At 36.0% G+C, this 17,606-nt stretch overlaps 1 protein-coding gene across 1 annotated transcript in view; it reads right to left on the reverse strand.

Moving 5' to 3' along the window:
* Nucleotides 1-912: 912 nt before the first annotated feature.
* Nucleotides 913-17,606, reverse strand: part of Spred1 (sprouty related EVH1 domain containing 1) — an 88,884-nt gene continuing 72,190 nt past the window's right edge. Inside the window, exons 6-7 of the mRNA XM_063250303.1 lie at nucleotides 8,377-8,478; nucleotides 913-6,017 (exon numbers count right to left, since the gene is read on the reverse strand). Coding sequence (XP_063106373.1) covers nucleotides 5,373-6,017; nucleotides 8,377-8,478 — 747 coding nt within the window. The 3' untranslated portion in view covers nucleotides 913-5,372. The remainder of the gene's footprint in view (nucleotides 6,018-8,376; nucleotides 8,479-17,606) is intronic.

Raw genomic sequence — 17,606 nt, forward strand, 5'->3', positions numbered from 1 at the left:
ATCTTGGAAGTAGTTTCTAATCTTTTGAAGCTTCACTCTCCTTTTAGTAAATGAGGAAGTTAATACTTACATTATAGGGCCATCTGAGGATTAAAAGTGACCAAGTATAAAATATATTACATAATATAGACAAGTTCAACTATGACTTTGCTGAACTTTATGAATGTATTTTTTTAAACCATCACTTTAACCATTTCCCTAAAACTACAAATCTTTAAAAAAGCAGTTAACTGGACATTGACTAATTTTCATCTATTACCATCGATTTAGTTTTCCTTTGAAGAAGCACTGTGTGGTAACACTGTATTGAAGGCCAAGCAGAGACTCTAGCTTCAATGCTGGCAATGTCGAAACTATTGTACTTATTTGTGGGTGGTAACTTGGTAACAGTGTAAAGTAAATTTGGAAAACCTATACATAAGCACATAAGACATTTCTTAAGAGTACAGTTGATTCATTTCTCAAATGAACATACTATAATGTCCTATCTCAGTTGCTGAGACATACTGACTTTTAAATATTATCCTAATTTTTTTCACTTAGATTGGTTATTTTTTGTTTTATGTGATAAGCTAAGAATGAATACACACAAAGAACAATAATAATAGTCTTGGTTTAAATATCTGCCATGTAACAGAAAGAAAAAATCTAGACTTAGTTGCAATGGATTTCCAAACCAATTAACACTATGTATTGACACACTAAAAAAAAGAACAAACAAATAATAGTATGTATGTCTGTGCAGATGCAATCAAAGATGAGTATCATTAGAAGTATGTATGAACTCAGTTAAAAAATATACCTTTAAATAAAACAAAAAATCTCATCAAAAGCTTCCCATTTTTACATTCTCCTCCAGTAATTATCTCTTACTTGACCATCTGATAGCTCTAACACAGTAATAAAAAGTCATTTTACATTTCATGATAGGTTTAATTAGGTGATTCCAGAGAAGGAAAAAACCATTAAAACAATTCTTATGGTATCATCTGATATATCCAATTACATGGGTATGATGTAACAAAAACAGTTACAAACTTATATATGCATATTTACATTATATACTCAAAAGTATCAAGCTAGTCAATTATATCTGAGGAGATACATTATGACATGGATTAAACATTTTTCATTGCTCATTAGAAAGAATGCAGTCAAGCCTTTAATGGAAGTAATATACAAGTGAGGCACTTTTGAGGTCAAGAGAATAGAAAGCAAATGACACTACACATGGGGAACGGTCACAAAAATCTATGTGTATCTTTAATACAAAGGCTTTTCACCTAAATTATTTTGAAAATTTTCAAAACTAACAATGTAAGCAGTTTAGGAAGCTTTCAGGAACAACGGCTAACATTTATCAATGTAGCAAAGCATATGAAAGTTTTATAACCACCTGGCTGCTAGGAAAACAGTACCTTAAAGCCCTTTTGTTTTTTATTTTTTTGGTTTACATAAAACACCTCCGGTTGTTTTTGAAAAAGGTTTTTCAAACGCTGACTGAATGCAAAACACCTTGTAGTGCTGTAGTCATGATTTGTAGACTTTTTAGTGCAATAATATGTAATGCAAGTTTGTAGTGCTTTCCCTCACACTTAAAAATGTGGAAATGAAGGTTAATCAGGAGTGAAAATAATACTTAGTGAGGAAGTCTCTTTAATTAACTAAGGTTTTCAAAGTTTTATAAAGAAATGTTACACTTGTTTAATGTACCTTTGGGCTACAATTAAAAATCTAATCTTAAATACATATTTGCAGGTTATATATTCCAAGTATAATCATAAAAGCCTAAAACAAATTTCAACAAAAGAAACACCCATAAAATTCTTTATATTTCCAATCAAAAGGAAAGTACATGTTTCTTGTACTCTGAATACTTACATGGATATTAAGAAACACCTACATGCCATTAATTAAGGAGAGAAAAGGGGAAAAGGAAAAGAAAAGCAAGACTTACCCAAGATATCAGATGGCACTGTACATGAGTTGAAAGTGCATTTGTGTAACTTCAAAAGCTCATTTTAGGCACTGCTGAATAACCAATGAAAATAGGTAGTCTCAAGTTTTTCCCTTTCAGTTTTAATCCCTGCTTCATCATAATCTTTCCAGAAACATACACACAGTCCCTCTAAAGTTGTCACGGTAAAATACAGGCCATTATGTTATTTATTTTTAAAAAGTCTCCCTGCCTGGCAGTGGGAGGAAAAGTGAGAATACCATTTTGGTAATGGCTTTTGCGAGTTAAAGGAACTGGTTCTATAAATGCCTTAGCGTATCCATTAAGTACGACTGCCAGTTCCAAATATCAATAAATACTTTAAAATAGGATAGTAAAAAAGTGCTTAAAATCTTTCAGTAACCAACAAAATGCATTAGAGAAAAGAAGCGTTTTACAGTTCCTATGAGATATTTCTTACTTCTGGTTTCCACGGTAGGAGGTGGCCACCTCATGAATAGCCCTTTACTAGTAGTAGTGAGGAACCCTGTGGGGACCCTTAGCTCCACCTCATGTGCCTGTCTGGAAATCATCCAGTAGGTGGTGCTGAAGTTCCAGATACACATTTCTTCAGGATGCAAATTACTCTTTTAAGCTAGGAGAAATACAATTCGAAATCTATCAATTCTGAACAAAATAAGTTCATCAAGCCACATTTTTTCCTGTTTCGCCATTTAGATGACTTCATTTTCAAAATTTCCTTTAACAGTTTTAAACTGTTGAGCCATCTGCTTTTACAATCAGATTAAACAAAAGTTTTCAAAAGAAATGCCAAATTGGTATAGAACAAGAAAACATCCCTCAATGTTTATACACATATTTGAGAATCAGAGTTAAATTATCTTACTTTCACACAGGAAGTCTCACTTACAAGAGAAAATTTCCACCTAGGGGTTCAGGTCACACTGTATAGACTTAATTGGAAACTGGGTATCTTAAGAAGTTTCAAGGTGAAATAAAAACCATTTCATCGCCATAGTTTTTAATGAAGAAACTTGTTTAAAATTATAAAGGAAAAAACTGGGGATGGGACAGTAAAATCTTAGCAGCAAAGTGGTTAAACAAATTGAAAATATTAATGCACAAACATTAAAATATTAAAGCATATACGTTGCATATAAAATACAGTACAGAACCAGGAGTAGCACTATACTGATTAGTGCTTAACAGAAGAAATGATTAAACTTGTTCTCAGAAATATATACACAGTTCTTTTCCACAGCATTTTCCTACAGAGCCAGCAAGTTATTTTCTTCAGGTATTCACACCTTGCTAAAACCTGAATTATGAACTTAGCACTTACAAGTATGAAAATTCATTCACAAGGAAACCAGTATTTCCATTTCACCAATAAAAAGGAATTTTGAAAGTTAACAGTCTATTCTAGGAAACCAAGTTTACTGAAAACTTGAGGGATAAAGATCATCTGGTGTAGCAGCGTTCAAAAGTATAAACAATAAAAATAAGACTTAAAACTGCTGCTACAGTGTCATGGTTTGGATTTAGTTCATCCAATTGATTTTTAGTACAAAACTAGAAATAACCTCTTCATAACATCTATAGTTATCAATATATTTCTCTTCTTTTCAATGTGAAATAATACTTCATGATGATCTATATACACAATGTTGTCAGTTCAAGCTGTCATATAAATATAAATGCTTTTTTAAAAAAAGTATTTTACAGACAGATAGTGTTATATACATTATTCAGTTTGATCTGGGGCAAAAGAAAAAAGCAAACATAAGCTTAAGTTTGATATGTAAAACAAATGATACATAAATGACATTTAAAGACTTACATAGAAAATGAGCTCAAATGGTAGTGTGATTTAAACTTTTATGACCTCTGAAACACTAAGCCATTAAAAAAGGAGGGGGGAAGGCACACTTCTCAACTTTATCCCACTAAGGGAATGATCTCAAAGAATCCATTACTTTGTTCGATTTCATAGTAATACTTATAAGAAAAGACAGTGAGGAAGAAGACAAAAAGAGATGGAGACAGCGACAAAGAAGACAAGATGAAGAAGGAAAAGAGAATTTGACCCCAAAGTACTTTTAAAACTCTGCTGTAACATGTGTCCTACTACGTCGTAAATTTAACACCCAGGAACACAATACTCTGCAAAAGAAACGAATTTTTATGTACAAGACACTTCATTCACAACGCTGGATTAAATACTTTCCTGGGGTAGTTTAACACACATTTTAACATAAAATAATTTTCTTTTTGGCAGATTTAAATAAAATAAAATGCAACTAAGAAAAGCTGTCCTTGTTCTATGAATAAACACCGAGGATCAAGCTAAAAGACTAGTAACACAGCTGAACATATTCTGGTTTAGCAAATGATAAATGGAGACCAAGAGGAAAGTGTTTCATAATAACTATCCAGTTATATTTTTGCCTTATAAATCATTTGTAAATGCAATATAATTTTTTAAAGGAGGAAACTCTGAAAGAAAACAACTTGCTGGTTGAATACCACAAAAAACAAAACTACAAAAAACTTCACTTTTTTTCTATGTTTACTCAGTCTCTTTTTATATAAAAATAAGTGTTACATCCCCATCAGAACATTAGACAATTACATCTGTGCTTTAAAAAAAAAGTTGGTCACTCAAAGATATTAGAATATTTTAAAGGATTTAGATTACCAGAATGTACAGATATAACTCAATATAAACTGTAGCCAAAAAGAAACGAGGATGAAAATATCAAATCATTCACATGGAATAAAAACGTTATTAATTAGATGAGTTAAATATTCAAAAGATATGGAATGTGACAGTAGATACATATATCTACTTCAGATCAAGGAAGGGCAAGAAAGTTTAATATGTCATAATTCGTACCTTACATTTAGTTCAATATAAACATTTGTTATTTATACATAAAACTGCTTTCAAAAACCAACTAACAAATGATTTAGTTGCACTTGCCTTTTACTTCTTGTCATTTCCAAGTGTTAACTTTTCTTAGACTGAAATCAGCTGTATCCTAGTGCACTTTTTAGTTCGTCCTAATATAATTAAACCTTTAAAAGTCCCATCACCTAATGCATAAATATACAAAAATTAATCCCTTTTAGTTGGATCGTATTTTATGGTGACTTTTTATAGTCAAGAACCAGGTATGATTATATCCTCCTGCAAGTACTCTACAACCTGTAACAAAATATGCCATGCACTCAAGGAAAGAAGTTAAGCATGGCTCGCGTGTGAAATGCCAAGAACTGAAGAGTTCCGCTTCTTCCACGTGTGGCCCCAGTGATACCAGGCAAGGTTTCTACTGCTTGCCAAAAGCTTCCATAAATCCGAGTTAGCTAATTCCTGGAAACAAAGACTTTAAGCTCATTTTGGCACTGGACCATTTCATCCAGCAGCTTTATGTTTCCCACCACAGCACCCACACGCCTCCCCACAGCGATGGCACATTCGCAAAGGGACGTAGCAGCACATACATGGTACAATGAAAGACAAAGCTACCAGGGCTAGCCATCGTAGGCAGAACTTGTCATCACTAGTGTCACACGAACAAGGGTCAGAAAAGTCTCCCTCTGAGTCTGACATACAATGATACAGCATGCTCTCCGCACAGAGCATGCAACTAACTTGATATATGCATCTTTTAATAGGATCTGGAGCATCCTGACATTTCCCCCTCCCATTTTCTTCATGGTTAAACCTTTCCTGGCAGTACACGCAGCGAGAACGTTCACCATCCTCTTTTCTTCGCTTTGATTTCTTAACTTTTAATGGTTGTGTCTTAAATACCACAGAGTCTTTGAGAGAACTTAGCTTAGTCTCATCCCCGCAGGAGTAGAGATAGTCTGACTTTTTACTGTCCGGCTTAGAAAAGTGAACACTGGAATCAGCATCGTCTCTCTCCAAGTCATTTTTCCACATGTCAGGATGCCTATAGTCCGCATACCGGCGTATTAGGATATCTCGAGGATTTATTCTGACAATTTCATCCTCATCTTGAAAGCTGACATGTCTGACTGACTTCAGAGGAACCTAAAAATGAAAGAGCAACAGTAAGAACTATGACAGTTAGTATTAAGTGCTGACTTTATAGAAGGCCTGATAGGTATTTGTTCAAACGTTATTCTCCAAGTTCTGTGATTTGCTTTTTGGATGAGGACCTTGAGTGAAGCACAGCATCTCCATGAACAGGTGAGCCCAACCAATCAGTCTGCGGACTGAAAGCAAACCCTGCTCTCCCAGAGCAAGACGAAGCTTTCCCAAGAGGCTTCTTCTGGACTTAGGTCATTAACTCTCCTCTGGGTCTCCAGACTGATAGCTTACCTAGAAACTCTGGATATGTGCCTCCACTATCACATGAGCCAATTCCTCAAAATAAAATTATCTGCAAATCTTTCTGATTCTGTACAGAGGAACCCTAACAGAGATTTTGATGCCAAGAAAGGGGTGGGGTGGAACTGTTTTTTGAAAATGAAGAAACAGGTCTGGAATTACGTAGCGGGTAGAGGTAGAAAGAGTTTCAGATGTGTGTGAGAAAGAACGTTTGCAAGACTACAGGTAGAAATCAATGGTGACTTTAAAGGTCCTTCTGGTGACACTTCAGATGGGAATGAGGAATGGAAAAAGGCAGTCCTGCCTGACCATAAAGTGGCAAAGAACTTGGACAAACTATGTTGTAGTGGTTTTTAATTATTCTTGGAAGAAGGTAAGACTTGTAAATGATAAACACATGGACAGTCAGAAGCAGTGTGGCTTAGTCTGTCCAAACAACAAAAATAAATTGAAAAAAGGAATTGTTAATTAAAATGAAACCAGAATTTGAAGATTTGAAAAGCTCTCAGTCTAACTGTATTGCCAAAAAATGAGAAAAGGGCATCCTAGAGAACAGCAAGGACATGACTGACAATCACAGGATGAAGCAAAATGATGCCAAATTAGCCCACAGGAGCCAGAGACAGGATGAAAAAGGTGAAATGAAGATAGGCTCCAGGCTTCTGCAGGGTGTGCTAAAAGAGCTATAAGTGTGTGAGCATTCACCATCCCTTAAAGAGACGGGAACCGGCCCCTGAGGATAAGGCTGCCTCCTTCAGTCCCTGGGCCTTGGCTGTGATGTTAATACTGAAGGCTGAGGTGGTGGAATCATCAGCCCAGTGGGCCTAGAGGATGGCTCAAAAAGCCAAACAGGATTAGTCCCAAACTTTAAAATCCAGCGAAATTTTCTCTTTAGGGTTAGACTTCCACAGGACCAAGCGTAGCTCCCTCATTTCAATTTCTCACCTTTGAAATGAGAATGTCTGTCCTATGCTTCCCTATCACAGTACTTCGGAAATCTTAACTGTTTTCACAGGTTCACAGCTGGAGAGAAAATTTGCCTTAAGACAAACCATACCTTGACTCTTAAGTCATTTTTGGTGGAGGTGATTATTTAGGAGAATATGGATTTAGAGTAGAGGGGAACAGGTTAAGACTAAGGATGGTGGGATAAAGGTGTGTACACATTGCATATGTCAAGGGAATGACTTTTAGGGTCAGAGCGCAGAATGTTGTGGGCTGAACCACGTCCTCCCCAGTATATCAAAATAGGAGACAACTGGAGTCAGTTTTTAAAATAAGGCAAAAAGAGCAGGCTGTAACTAATCTTACTAGTGTCTTTAAGAAAAGAAATTTGGAATTCACTAGGGATGCAGAAAAGAAAAACATTGTGAACACACAGCAAATTTGTGGCCATCTATCAGCCAAGGAGAAATGGTTCAGAAGAAACCAAACATACTGTACCTTTGATCTTGGTTTTCTAGCACCCAGAAAGAACTATGAGAAAGCATAGTCTTATTATAGTCACTCAGTACTTTGCTCTGGTAGCCCCAGCAAACACTTACCACTAGGACATACATGTCTACAGCCTGTCTAGCCAGTCTCTGAAACATGACTTAAACAATACCAAACAAGCACACATTAGCAGTCATCACCCATCCCATCTCTGCCCCCATATACAGCTCTCTGAGGTTAAGGAACAAAATTGTCTTTTTTTGGTAGTCAAATTCTTATGTCCACTTGACAGTTCCTCAATGCAGGGGCTAGTCTACAAGTAAACAACTAAAACACCTTTTATTTCCAATATTTGGAAGTAGGGTTCAATTCCAAGTCTGGTCTAAAGGTGGAGGGATGGATACAGCCCATTCACTTAACAATGTAAAATGGTCTCATCTAATGATAAATACAGACTCAAAGAGAAGTGTGGAGGGAGTTTAATAGGATTCTTTAATCCCATAAGCACAACTGGAAACTGAAAATTTTTGTGGTACCCTTAACTATTATGTAGAGAACTAGAAGAACTATAAAATTTCACCTATATGCTAAGTCGCTCTACCTCTTATCAGAAGATTTTACTCACCCTATTTTGGGACTTTAGACTTCCGGATTCCTTAGAGACTTGTCGCTGTACATACTCCGTACTTCTGCTCTGAATGTCTAGGCCCGGCTGACTAAATGTTACCTAGAATACAAACATTTTCCACATTAAATGATAACAGAATGAATCTCTTACTTTTAGCGAAACCACATAAAGTGTACATTCCAAAATTTCACAATCTGTTGTGATGTTATAAAAGCATTGAGTCATACTCGCCACCTTTATTTATTTTTTGTAAATTAGGTTTTTCTTTTCTTCTTTTCTTTCCTTTTTACAGTGGTGGGGCTGAAATCTAGGCCTCATATACATGCTAGGCAAACATTTTACAACAGCAGTATCTCCACCTGCAAGTAATGTGTCCTTCAAAATAACAAACAGCCAAGTATCTGCCAACTAATGATGGTGTAAATAAAGTAACAGCTACATATAATGGAATATTCCTCAACTCAAAAAGGAAAAAAGTAGTGATATATATAGAAGCTGAGGGACAAAAAGTAGGGTCAACTATTACTAGTACAGAGTTGGGAGGGGCATAAAAATGTTCTGGAACAGTAATGATTATACAATCTTGTGAATATACTAATATTTACCAAACTATATACTTTAAACGGGTGGCTTTATGTATTATTTAATATCTTCATACATTTCTTAAGTTTATTGAATTTTAAAGTTCATTTCATGACTAGATTACAAAATAATGCTTAGTTTTTAGAATTTTATGATGAAAATTTAGATATACACAAAAGGAGAAGATAGCAATGTGTCTATTATCCAGCTCTGACAATTATCAATATTTCAGTAATCCTGCTTTCTTATTTCCCTGGAACTTTTTACTTAAAGAAATCATAGCCTTGAAAAGAAAAAGGAATACATGTACATGACAAAATTTCCAACAGTATAAAATGCATACAGTGAAAAAATATTCCATCCACCTCAGACCTTCAGGGCCCATCATCACAGAAGTTAACCACTGTAAACCAATTTTAGTGTATTATTCTAGAAATGTATACATACATACACGCAAACATACATAAAAGCATATATGGTGATCTTTAATGTATTAAATACAATGAGACAGTTGTACTATGCCTTGTTTTTCACACTTAGTGATACATTATGGATCCCATTTCTATAATGAAGACATTTAAGAATTCAGGAATAGTGGTCACTATAGATTAAGTGGTCTAGTAAGGCTTCATAAAGTAAACACAGAATGAGTTAAATATCTGGCCAAATATAAGAACAACAAAAGAAACAAACAACAGAGAATTATTGAAAAGGAAGTAGAAAGGTTTATTTTTTTTACAAAAAACAATAATCTCAAATAATACATGAAATATATATAACCTGAAACATACTTCAAAAATGTTTACTTATTATCTGAATTTCAGGTTCAGAAATGTCACATATGCACCTTTAAAACAGATTTGGCTGGGCGTGGTGGCTCACGCCTCTAATCCCAGCACTCAAGAGGATGAGGCAGGAGGATTGTTGCAAGTTCGAGATCAGCCTGGGCTGGGCTACAAAGTGAGCTCAAGGCCAGCATGAACTGCATAGCAAGACCCTGTCTCAAAAAAAGACCAAAAAAATAAAAAATAAAATAAAAATTGAAAACTACCTCAGTGAATAGTTTATAAATATTAGTCCTCTCTCATGATACATAAATAAAGACAAATGGACAACACAGTTTTATACTTAGTAAGCATTGGTTGTATAATGCACACCACAATTAACTGCTGCTTTTTAAAACACTTGAATTTTGGTGCCTTTGTACAGTACTTAAGAGAATTTATCATGGAAAATGACAACAGAGTTTCTTCAAATTTAGTCATAAATGAGAATTTTAAAAAGATTCCATTTACAATGATAATCACAACAAAATAGTTATAAACAAAAAAATCTTACATAAAGATGTACAGATCTTGTCATGAAAAAAATGCAGTTTTCTTAAGAGCAACAGAACTAAATAGAGACAGATCATATTTGTGAGACTGACTGAAGTATAGTCGAAACTAAAGCAGTCAATGTAATTCACATTTAAGTCATTTGAAGATTCTTTTCAGCAAGCTTGACAAGGTGATTCTAAATTTTATGGAAAGTCAAGAAGCCAAGGTGGGGAGGGGGGGGGAGTAAGTATACTTGTAGTACTTGTCTCAGGACTTACTATACAGCTACAATTATTCTACGATAAAGATGAGGTGACACTGATGTGACAGACAAAGACCAATAGACCAGCGACTAGAAGCAGACCCAAACATAAGGGTTTTCACGTATGAGACTTGACAGATGATCAGCATAGTACATGAATGGGGAAAGGCTCTAACACATGGTGTGAACAATACATTACCTGTACAGAAAAAATAAAATTGGGACTTATCATGGAAAGCAGATTAAAGACAAAATTTCAAAACTCTCAGAATAGGGAGAAAATTCTGGAAACAAAGAACAGGAGAATCTGGGAAATGAATTGTTCCAACTGCAGTAGTCTGGAACATCTGCTCAGTGAAGCACCATAGAGAGAGTGGAAACGATCACAAACTAGGAAATATTGGCCATAAATGTAATTTTAAAAAAAGAATCTGTACTCAAAATATGTAGAGATGTGACACTGAAAATGTTATTACTTAGCAAGGTTATATTACAGAATGTAGTTATATCAAGCTGTAAAGAACCACCACAGCTATTTCTATAATCTTTCAAACGTTAAACATGTGACCCCTGAACATATGGAACACACCAATCATACAGACTAATTTGTTTACAGGCTTTTATAGCACAATGACACCAAATATCCACAGTAGTGACACAAAGGGCCCTAAAGAAATTCATGTGTTTGAATAACTAGAGACAAAGTCTACACTAACACTATTCATAAAAACAATAAAAACCTAGAAACTGCAGAAGAAATCCACTGAAAGAAAAAGTTAAGTCTCAGAAATCAAGAGCTTAATAATACTAAGCAAATGCAATTCAAGGCAATGGTGACCTTTGGATGAAGATAAGAGGATAGTCTTGAAGACAAGGGGGTAGTTTTAATTTTTAAAAGTTAATACGTGGGGCTGGGAGTTTAGCTCAGCGGCATAAGCGCCTTCCTTGTAAGCAGGCAGTCGTGAGTTCTATCCCTGGTACCAATAAAAATGAAAAAGACAAAAAAAAAAAAGTTAATACATATTAAATATCATAATCTGAGTATATCAGCATTTTGAATCAAGGCATTCACCTAACAAATTTAAACAGTTCACAGAAACATTTAAAATTAAAAAAAAAAAAGAGTCAAAAGACCACACTGGAGGGGAGGCAGAGAACCAGGCTTCACAAAAGTCTGGAAACCAGCACCATGTGCGTGCTGCGCTGGAGTGGGGAACAGCAAGACCCAGGTCTCACAAGGATGTGATCCCACCTAGAAACCATATCACTTCACGGTTTTGTTGGGCTGGGTTTTATTCTCTTTTGTTTTTTTGTTTATGTTAAATCCAATCACATGAGTAGCTATTTAAAAAATAGCAAGACATATTATGGTAGCCATTTTGGATTTATTATTAGCTTATTTTGGAGACCTTTATTGCATTCATTTTTTTATTGTTTCTGCTCTATTGTGTTCTGTTCAATTTTTACTGTGTCTGAAGGTATCTGTAGCTATTTTTGAAGACAAGAGGAATTATAATAACTACTGCTGATCTTGTAAGATTAAGTCTTGTATCACTTATACTAGTTTACCTTGATTGGTTTTATTTTCTTTGTTTTATCCTTTTTAAAAAAAATACCACATAAGTAATGTCTATATAAACATTAGTAGATAGAAGAATCTAAGCTAGGGTTGACAGTTCTTCATGTATCTCCTTTCTGCAAATGTACTGAGTTTCCTTTGTTTCCAAAAATTGCTTCAAGAATATATGTGTAGTGAAATTCTTGAAAGATACAGGGTTCCATCTGTGAAGATGGAACTTGCTTAGTGTCAAAATAACAAAGACAATTATCTTGGTCCATAATAAAAACCAGGTAAGTTAACTTCCCAGAATATAATACTTCATTACACTGTGGGTTCCAATGTACATGCAGTGTACACACGACTGTCACCCCCATGTATCAGCGAACTAACACACACGAGACAATCTATTATATTATACTGCAAGTAAGTCTTTTGAGTCTGATCCAGCAGTGCTATACCTTCTGGCAGAATTCAAAATCCAGCAGGTTAACTTGCTTACAGATAAGTGCAAATCTTTGATTCAGGATCAGGAAGGCACTTATTAGTCCTGTCCTTTTGTCTAGTCTGTCCCTATATTGTAAAAGCTGGTTCATCAAGTAGTTTATATAATATGCACTTAAATATTCAAAATACATCAATTATTCTTAATATTTTTACACACTAAGCTTTTAGTGACGATCCAATATATTATGAAGATCTATTCTATGTAGAGAATATGCTAAGTCAGCTACCAAGAGTACTGGTGTTTATGATGGTTTAAACTGAATTTTACACCATAGCTTTTTTACATTATCATTTTTTAAAAACTTGATAATTAGAATCTTTGATAAATGGATTTAGGTCTTAGTTATCAGGAAATGAGACTTCTGATCTGCAAATTAAGCACACATTGTATAACAGAAAATTCATGCGGTGGGGCTTTTCAGGTCGCATCCAAATATGTAACTGGTATACAATACTAACCGTACTAGCTAACATAAATGTTTTATGGCTGGTTAAGAAACGTCTATCATGTATTTACTACCTATTAGCTTTAAAACAGAAAACTATTCCATTCACTTCATCCTGAGATGTTGCCTGTTTTAACATTAGTAAGTACAAAGCAAATTCACAGAACCACGATGGCAAGATGTGCTTCCCAAAGTCCACCTGCTGGAAACCAGAATGCTCAGTGGAACCCTGTTGAGAGGGGACTGACACCTTAAGAGGTAAACAGCGAATCAATCCCACTATCCCAAGAGTGGGCTCCTGATAAAAGAGCAAGCTTGTTCCCTTCCTCTTTTTCTCTCCTGTGCTATCACCTTCTGTCTTCTGCCATGCAATGACAAAGCAAGAAAGCCTTTACCCTTTGCTGGCACTTGGTAACACCTGATTTTTTCAGAACTATCAGAAATTTTATTTATTAATTATCCAGGTGGTTATGCAAACACAAAATGGAGTAAGGACAGTAAACCTTGTTTTTCTATGTTTCATCAATCCTGGAGAAAATGCAAGTATCAATTATAAAAGACTAAGAATAAAGTACTACTTACTGTATTTAACAAAACATTTTCCTAACTGATATATATCACATTTAATCATTACACAACAAAAATTAAGAGGTGGATAATGGTACCACCACAATCTATAGATGGAGAGAGTAAGTCACAAAGAGTATACGTACATGCAACAAATGGCTTAGTTCCAAAACAATTACAAAGAAGCCTAAGAAAAATAAGACAACTGTTCTATTTGAAAAACTTGAACAAGTACTACACAATAGAATTTTTAAATGGTCAAGAAACATGAAACAAAAACAATTCAAAACTGTTTAGCAATCAGGAAAATATAAACTAAAATCACAATAGAGTATCACCCTTAATGAGTAAACCAGAAAGAAAGGATTCAGGGTGTAGGCTATGGCACACAACACTGTTTGTTCAGGAAAATTCCCACCTTGTAGATATGTGACATAGAAGAGTACTTAAAAACACTTTTTTGACTAAAATTGACACTCCATAAAGTTGTAGCATATAGCCTGTGGTATTTCATATCCTCTGTATTGTGAAATTGTGTGCTGGATAAAGCCCGAGGTGCTTTGCACAGATAAAACTCCCAACAATCTGGTCTTTGCCCTCTGTTCCATCCTTTTCTTTTTAAATGCTCATGCTGTCTTTCCACCAGATCATGTACCTTTTCTCATACTGCTCCTTATTATGGACTGAATGTGTCTTTCAAAAATTCAAATGTTAAAGTTCTAACTCCCAAACTAATAGTTATTTTGAAGTACAGTGTTTCAGAGACAGATAGGAGGGCAGGGCCTTCGTCTGTGCGATTCCTGTCTCTGTAAGAAGAGGAAATGCAGAAGTCAGTTTCTCCCCCTGTCAAGGGAGGGCAGAGCATGAAGGCAGGAGCCAGCAGGTCCACAGGCGGCCTTCGCTCAGAACCAGTCACGCTGGCACCTTGGCCTCTGCGCTCCCGCAACAGTGAGGGAAGCCTTTCTTCTGCTGTAGGTATCCAGTTTGTATTTTATTAGATACTCTAAGAAACATGGCCTCCACTTTTCCAATGTCCTTTCCCACAATTTTCATAGCCAGTTCAAATCCCTTCAATTAGCTAATGGTCTGCGTTATCCTTAAGAAGTTTAGACATACTTGGAAAAACGACTGTTATCTTCCAGCATCAGTTCAATGTCTGTATTCTGGGCTCCCATGGCTCTATGAACGTGCATCTATTATTTCACCAAAACCTCCTTTAGAACAGAAATGATGGCTTTTCTTTGTATCCTTCAACTCTAAGCATTAGGTCTGACATATGGTCTACACACATGGTGTAAAATAATTAATGGTAATAATTTGTTGAACTAAATGCATTATCATGTTTCACTTAATCTATTTAGGTTTATTCAAATTTCTTTCCTAACAAATTGCATGTCTGAGTTCCTTAGGTCAAAATGAGAATCATTAAATAAGTATCAGTTTGGCTTTAGATATGGCCACTATACTACCAGACACCAATATAGCTGACTACTCAACAACATGAATTTGAACTATGCAGATGCACACATATGTGGAATTAACTTTTTTAAGGACACGTGAACTGGGTCAGGGATATAACTCAGTGGCACACATGTCTGCCTGGCAAGTGCAAGGTCCTGAGTTTGATTCCTGGTAACCCACCACCACCCTCAAAAAAGAACAAGTGAACTGTTTAGCCTAGAAAGATCAAAATAAAATTAAGTAAAAGTTAGGTATGCTATAAGTGCATGAAATACATGAATAAAAAGGCAAATTTATAAAACTTCCACACTTAAAGATGGTACGTGGGCCTCATATTCAGTTGAGAGAAACGTAAATGAATATATAGAGCAGTAAATCTTGTGGTTTCAATCAAGAATATCCTCCAGGAGTCATGGACTCCCAGGGATGACTGTTGGAAGGTGACTGATTAATGTGGTAATATAGCTGGCTTGCTGTCATGAGACAGGGTCTGGTCAGGAAAGGTGGGTCACTGAAGCATGACTTGGGAGGGTATCTCTCCCTCCCAGGCACCTCTCTTCTCTCTCTCTGCTTGCTGGCTATCAAGAGGTAAGCAGTTTTCCTCTATGACAGGTCTTTCCACCACAATACTTCATCTTGACAATACTTATAGTCAAACTATTGACTATAAGAAAAACAAAAACCACCCTCCCTCTAACTTGTGGGTATTGTGTAGTGTCTCAGCAACGAGACTAAAACCCCAATTGCATAAAATAACTGCATTACATACCCCTATACTCATTTAGTGATCATCCCGTTACTATTTGTAAATATCTGCTTAAATTGTTGATGTTGCTCATGCCCAGCAAACAGCATATTGTCAGTAAAATGTGATGTGTTGACTGACTGTTAACATTATAGATAAGACTTCAGGCCAAGAGTATGTTATTAGCAGTTAAATTTGGGAGAAATTATTAGATGCAGCGGAATCTACAGTTTTCTGAGCAGCCTTGTTTACTGACTCAGTAACAACACAGACCAGGAGTCACAGTCACTATAACCATGAGCAGTGAGGCTATGCTATGACCAAGCATCCAGCCAGCCATCTGTCCTCAAAGCTGCTGACACTGTGCCCAAGTCCAGAACCACTAGTGGTAGTTCACTGCTCATGGGGACAAGAAAGTTACAGCAACAAAGCTTTGCAAAATGGTTTAACTAAGAAACATGGTTCCACCAATAGGAACAAGACCAAGAAGATCATATTAAAGAATAATCCCAGAAAGTATCCTGGCAGTGTAGAGTGGAGTGGAGGAGTGGAGAATGAAGACACTGTTCAAGAAAATGATGTAGAGGCAACAAGTGATACAGGCTATGATGGGGTACGGCAGACTATAACCATCGTAGACACTGGCCACACTACAGAGGTCTCCACGTAAGCACCAGCAGAATCACCAAGAATGGCAGTGGGGAATAGAAGGGACTGCAGAATGCCACACAATGCAATCCCTGTGAGGCAGAAGTTCTTGCCTTGCTACAGGTGGAGATGTACAGGCCGTGACCACAGTATTCTAAACCTCCTGTGCAGGGCAGACTGCTGACAACCAGGGAGCTAGAGCACAAAGTAGACTGGTGAGACCAAAACTACCCTCCACTACTGCACACGGGCATTCCTCACTGAGAGGGTGCAATGAGGAGCACACAGAAAATCAAGGAACTCAAGGTTACCGGCCGTCACAGGTTTTACTGCCCTAATTTCAATTACTGATGCAGGTGCCCCGAACAAGTGTACACTACAAGATGCTAGAGACCAAAGCAGCTGAGCCACCAGCTGAGAATTCATCTACTCCTGACACTGAACAGGCAGGACTGAGTACATGTCAACGTTCCATCTCACAGTCATCAGTCATCCACCTCGGAGAAGGGAACATGAGATTCCAACAGTAAAAACCAACGAAGCCTTGAAACTGAACACTTTAAGTACATGTATCTTGCTCCTAACCACTGAATTATAAATAGCTACACTGTTTACACAACATGAAGGTTTTATTTTTACTAAAGATGTCACTTTTTGGTAATGACAAACATGCTTTTTTTAAAAAGACTGTTTTTTCCTCAATACACCTTTAGAATTTTTTTTTTTTTTAATCTGCTTCATATTTGGTCAAGTTGAAATTTTCAAGAACCTCCATTTTTAATTTGTAATGAAAGCTTACAACTTAAAAAATACAATCACCAAGACACTGCAAGCATGTGTTAATAAACAGCTTTAAAAAAAAGAAAAAAGCCAGGCTAAGCCAACAGAATCACTTGGGCCCAGTGGCTGTCGAACAGCTTGGCTGATGTAACAAGATCATGTCTCAAAAAGCCAACACCGAACCTAACCAGATTGAAACTAAAACATCATATACTAATTTTTTACTATGTGGTGGCAGGTACTCAACATTCACATTGGGTCAACTGTATACCTTACGGATATCAAGAAGAAAGTATTCAAAACACTTTAAAAACATTTTAGGGCTAAGTATGGCGTACATCTGTAATGTTCT

This window comes from Cavia porcellus, unplaced genomic scaffold, assembly GCF_034190915.1.
Source record: "Cavia porcellus strain 051 isolate PalLab524CR breed Dunkin Hartley unplaced genomic scaffold, mCavPor4.1 scaffold_6, whole genome shotgun sequence".
NCBI classification, from domain to species: Eukaryota; Metazoa; Chordata; class Mammalia; order Rodentia; family Caviidae; genus Cavia; species Cavia porcellus.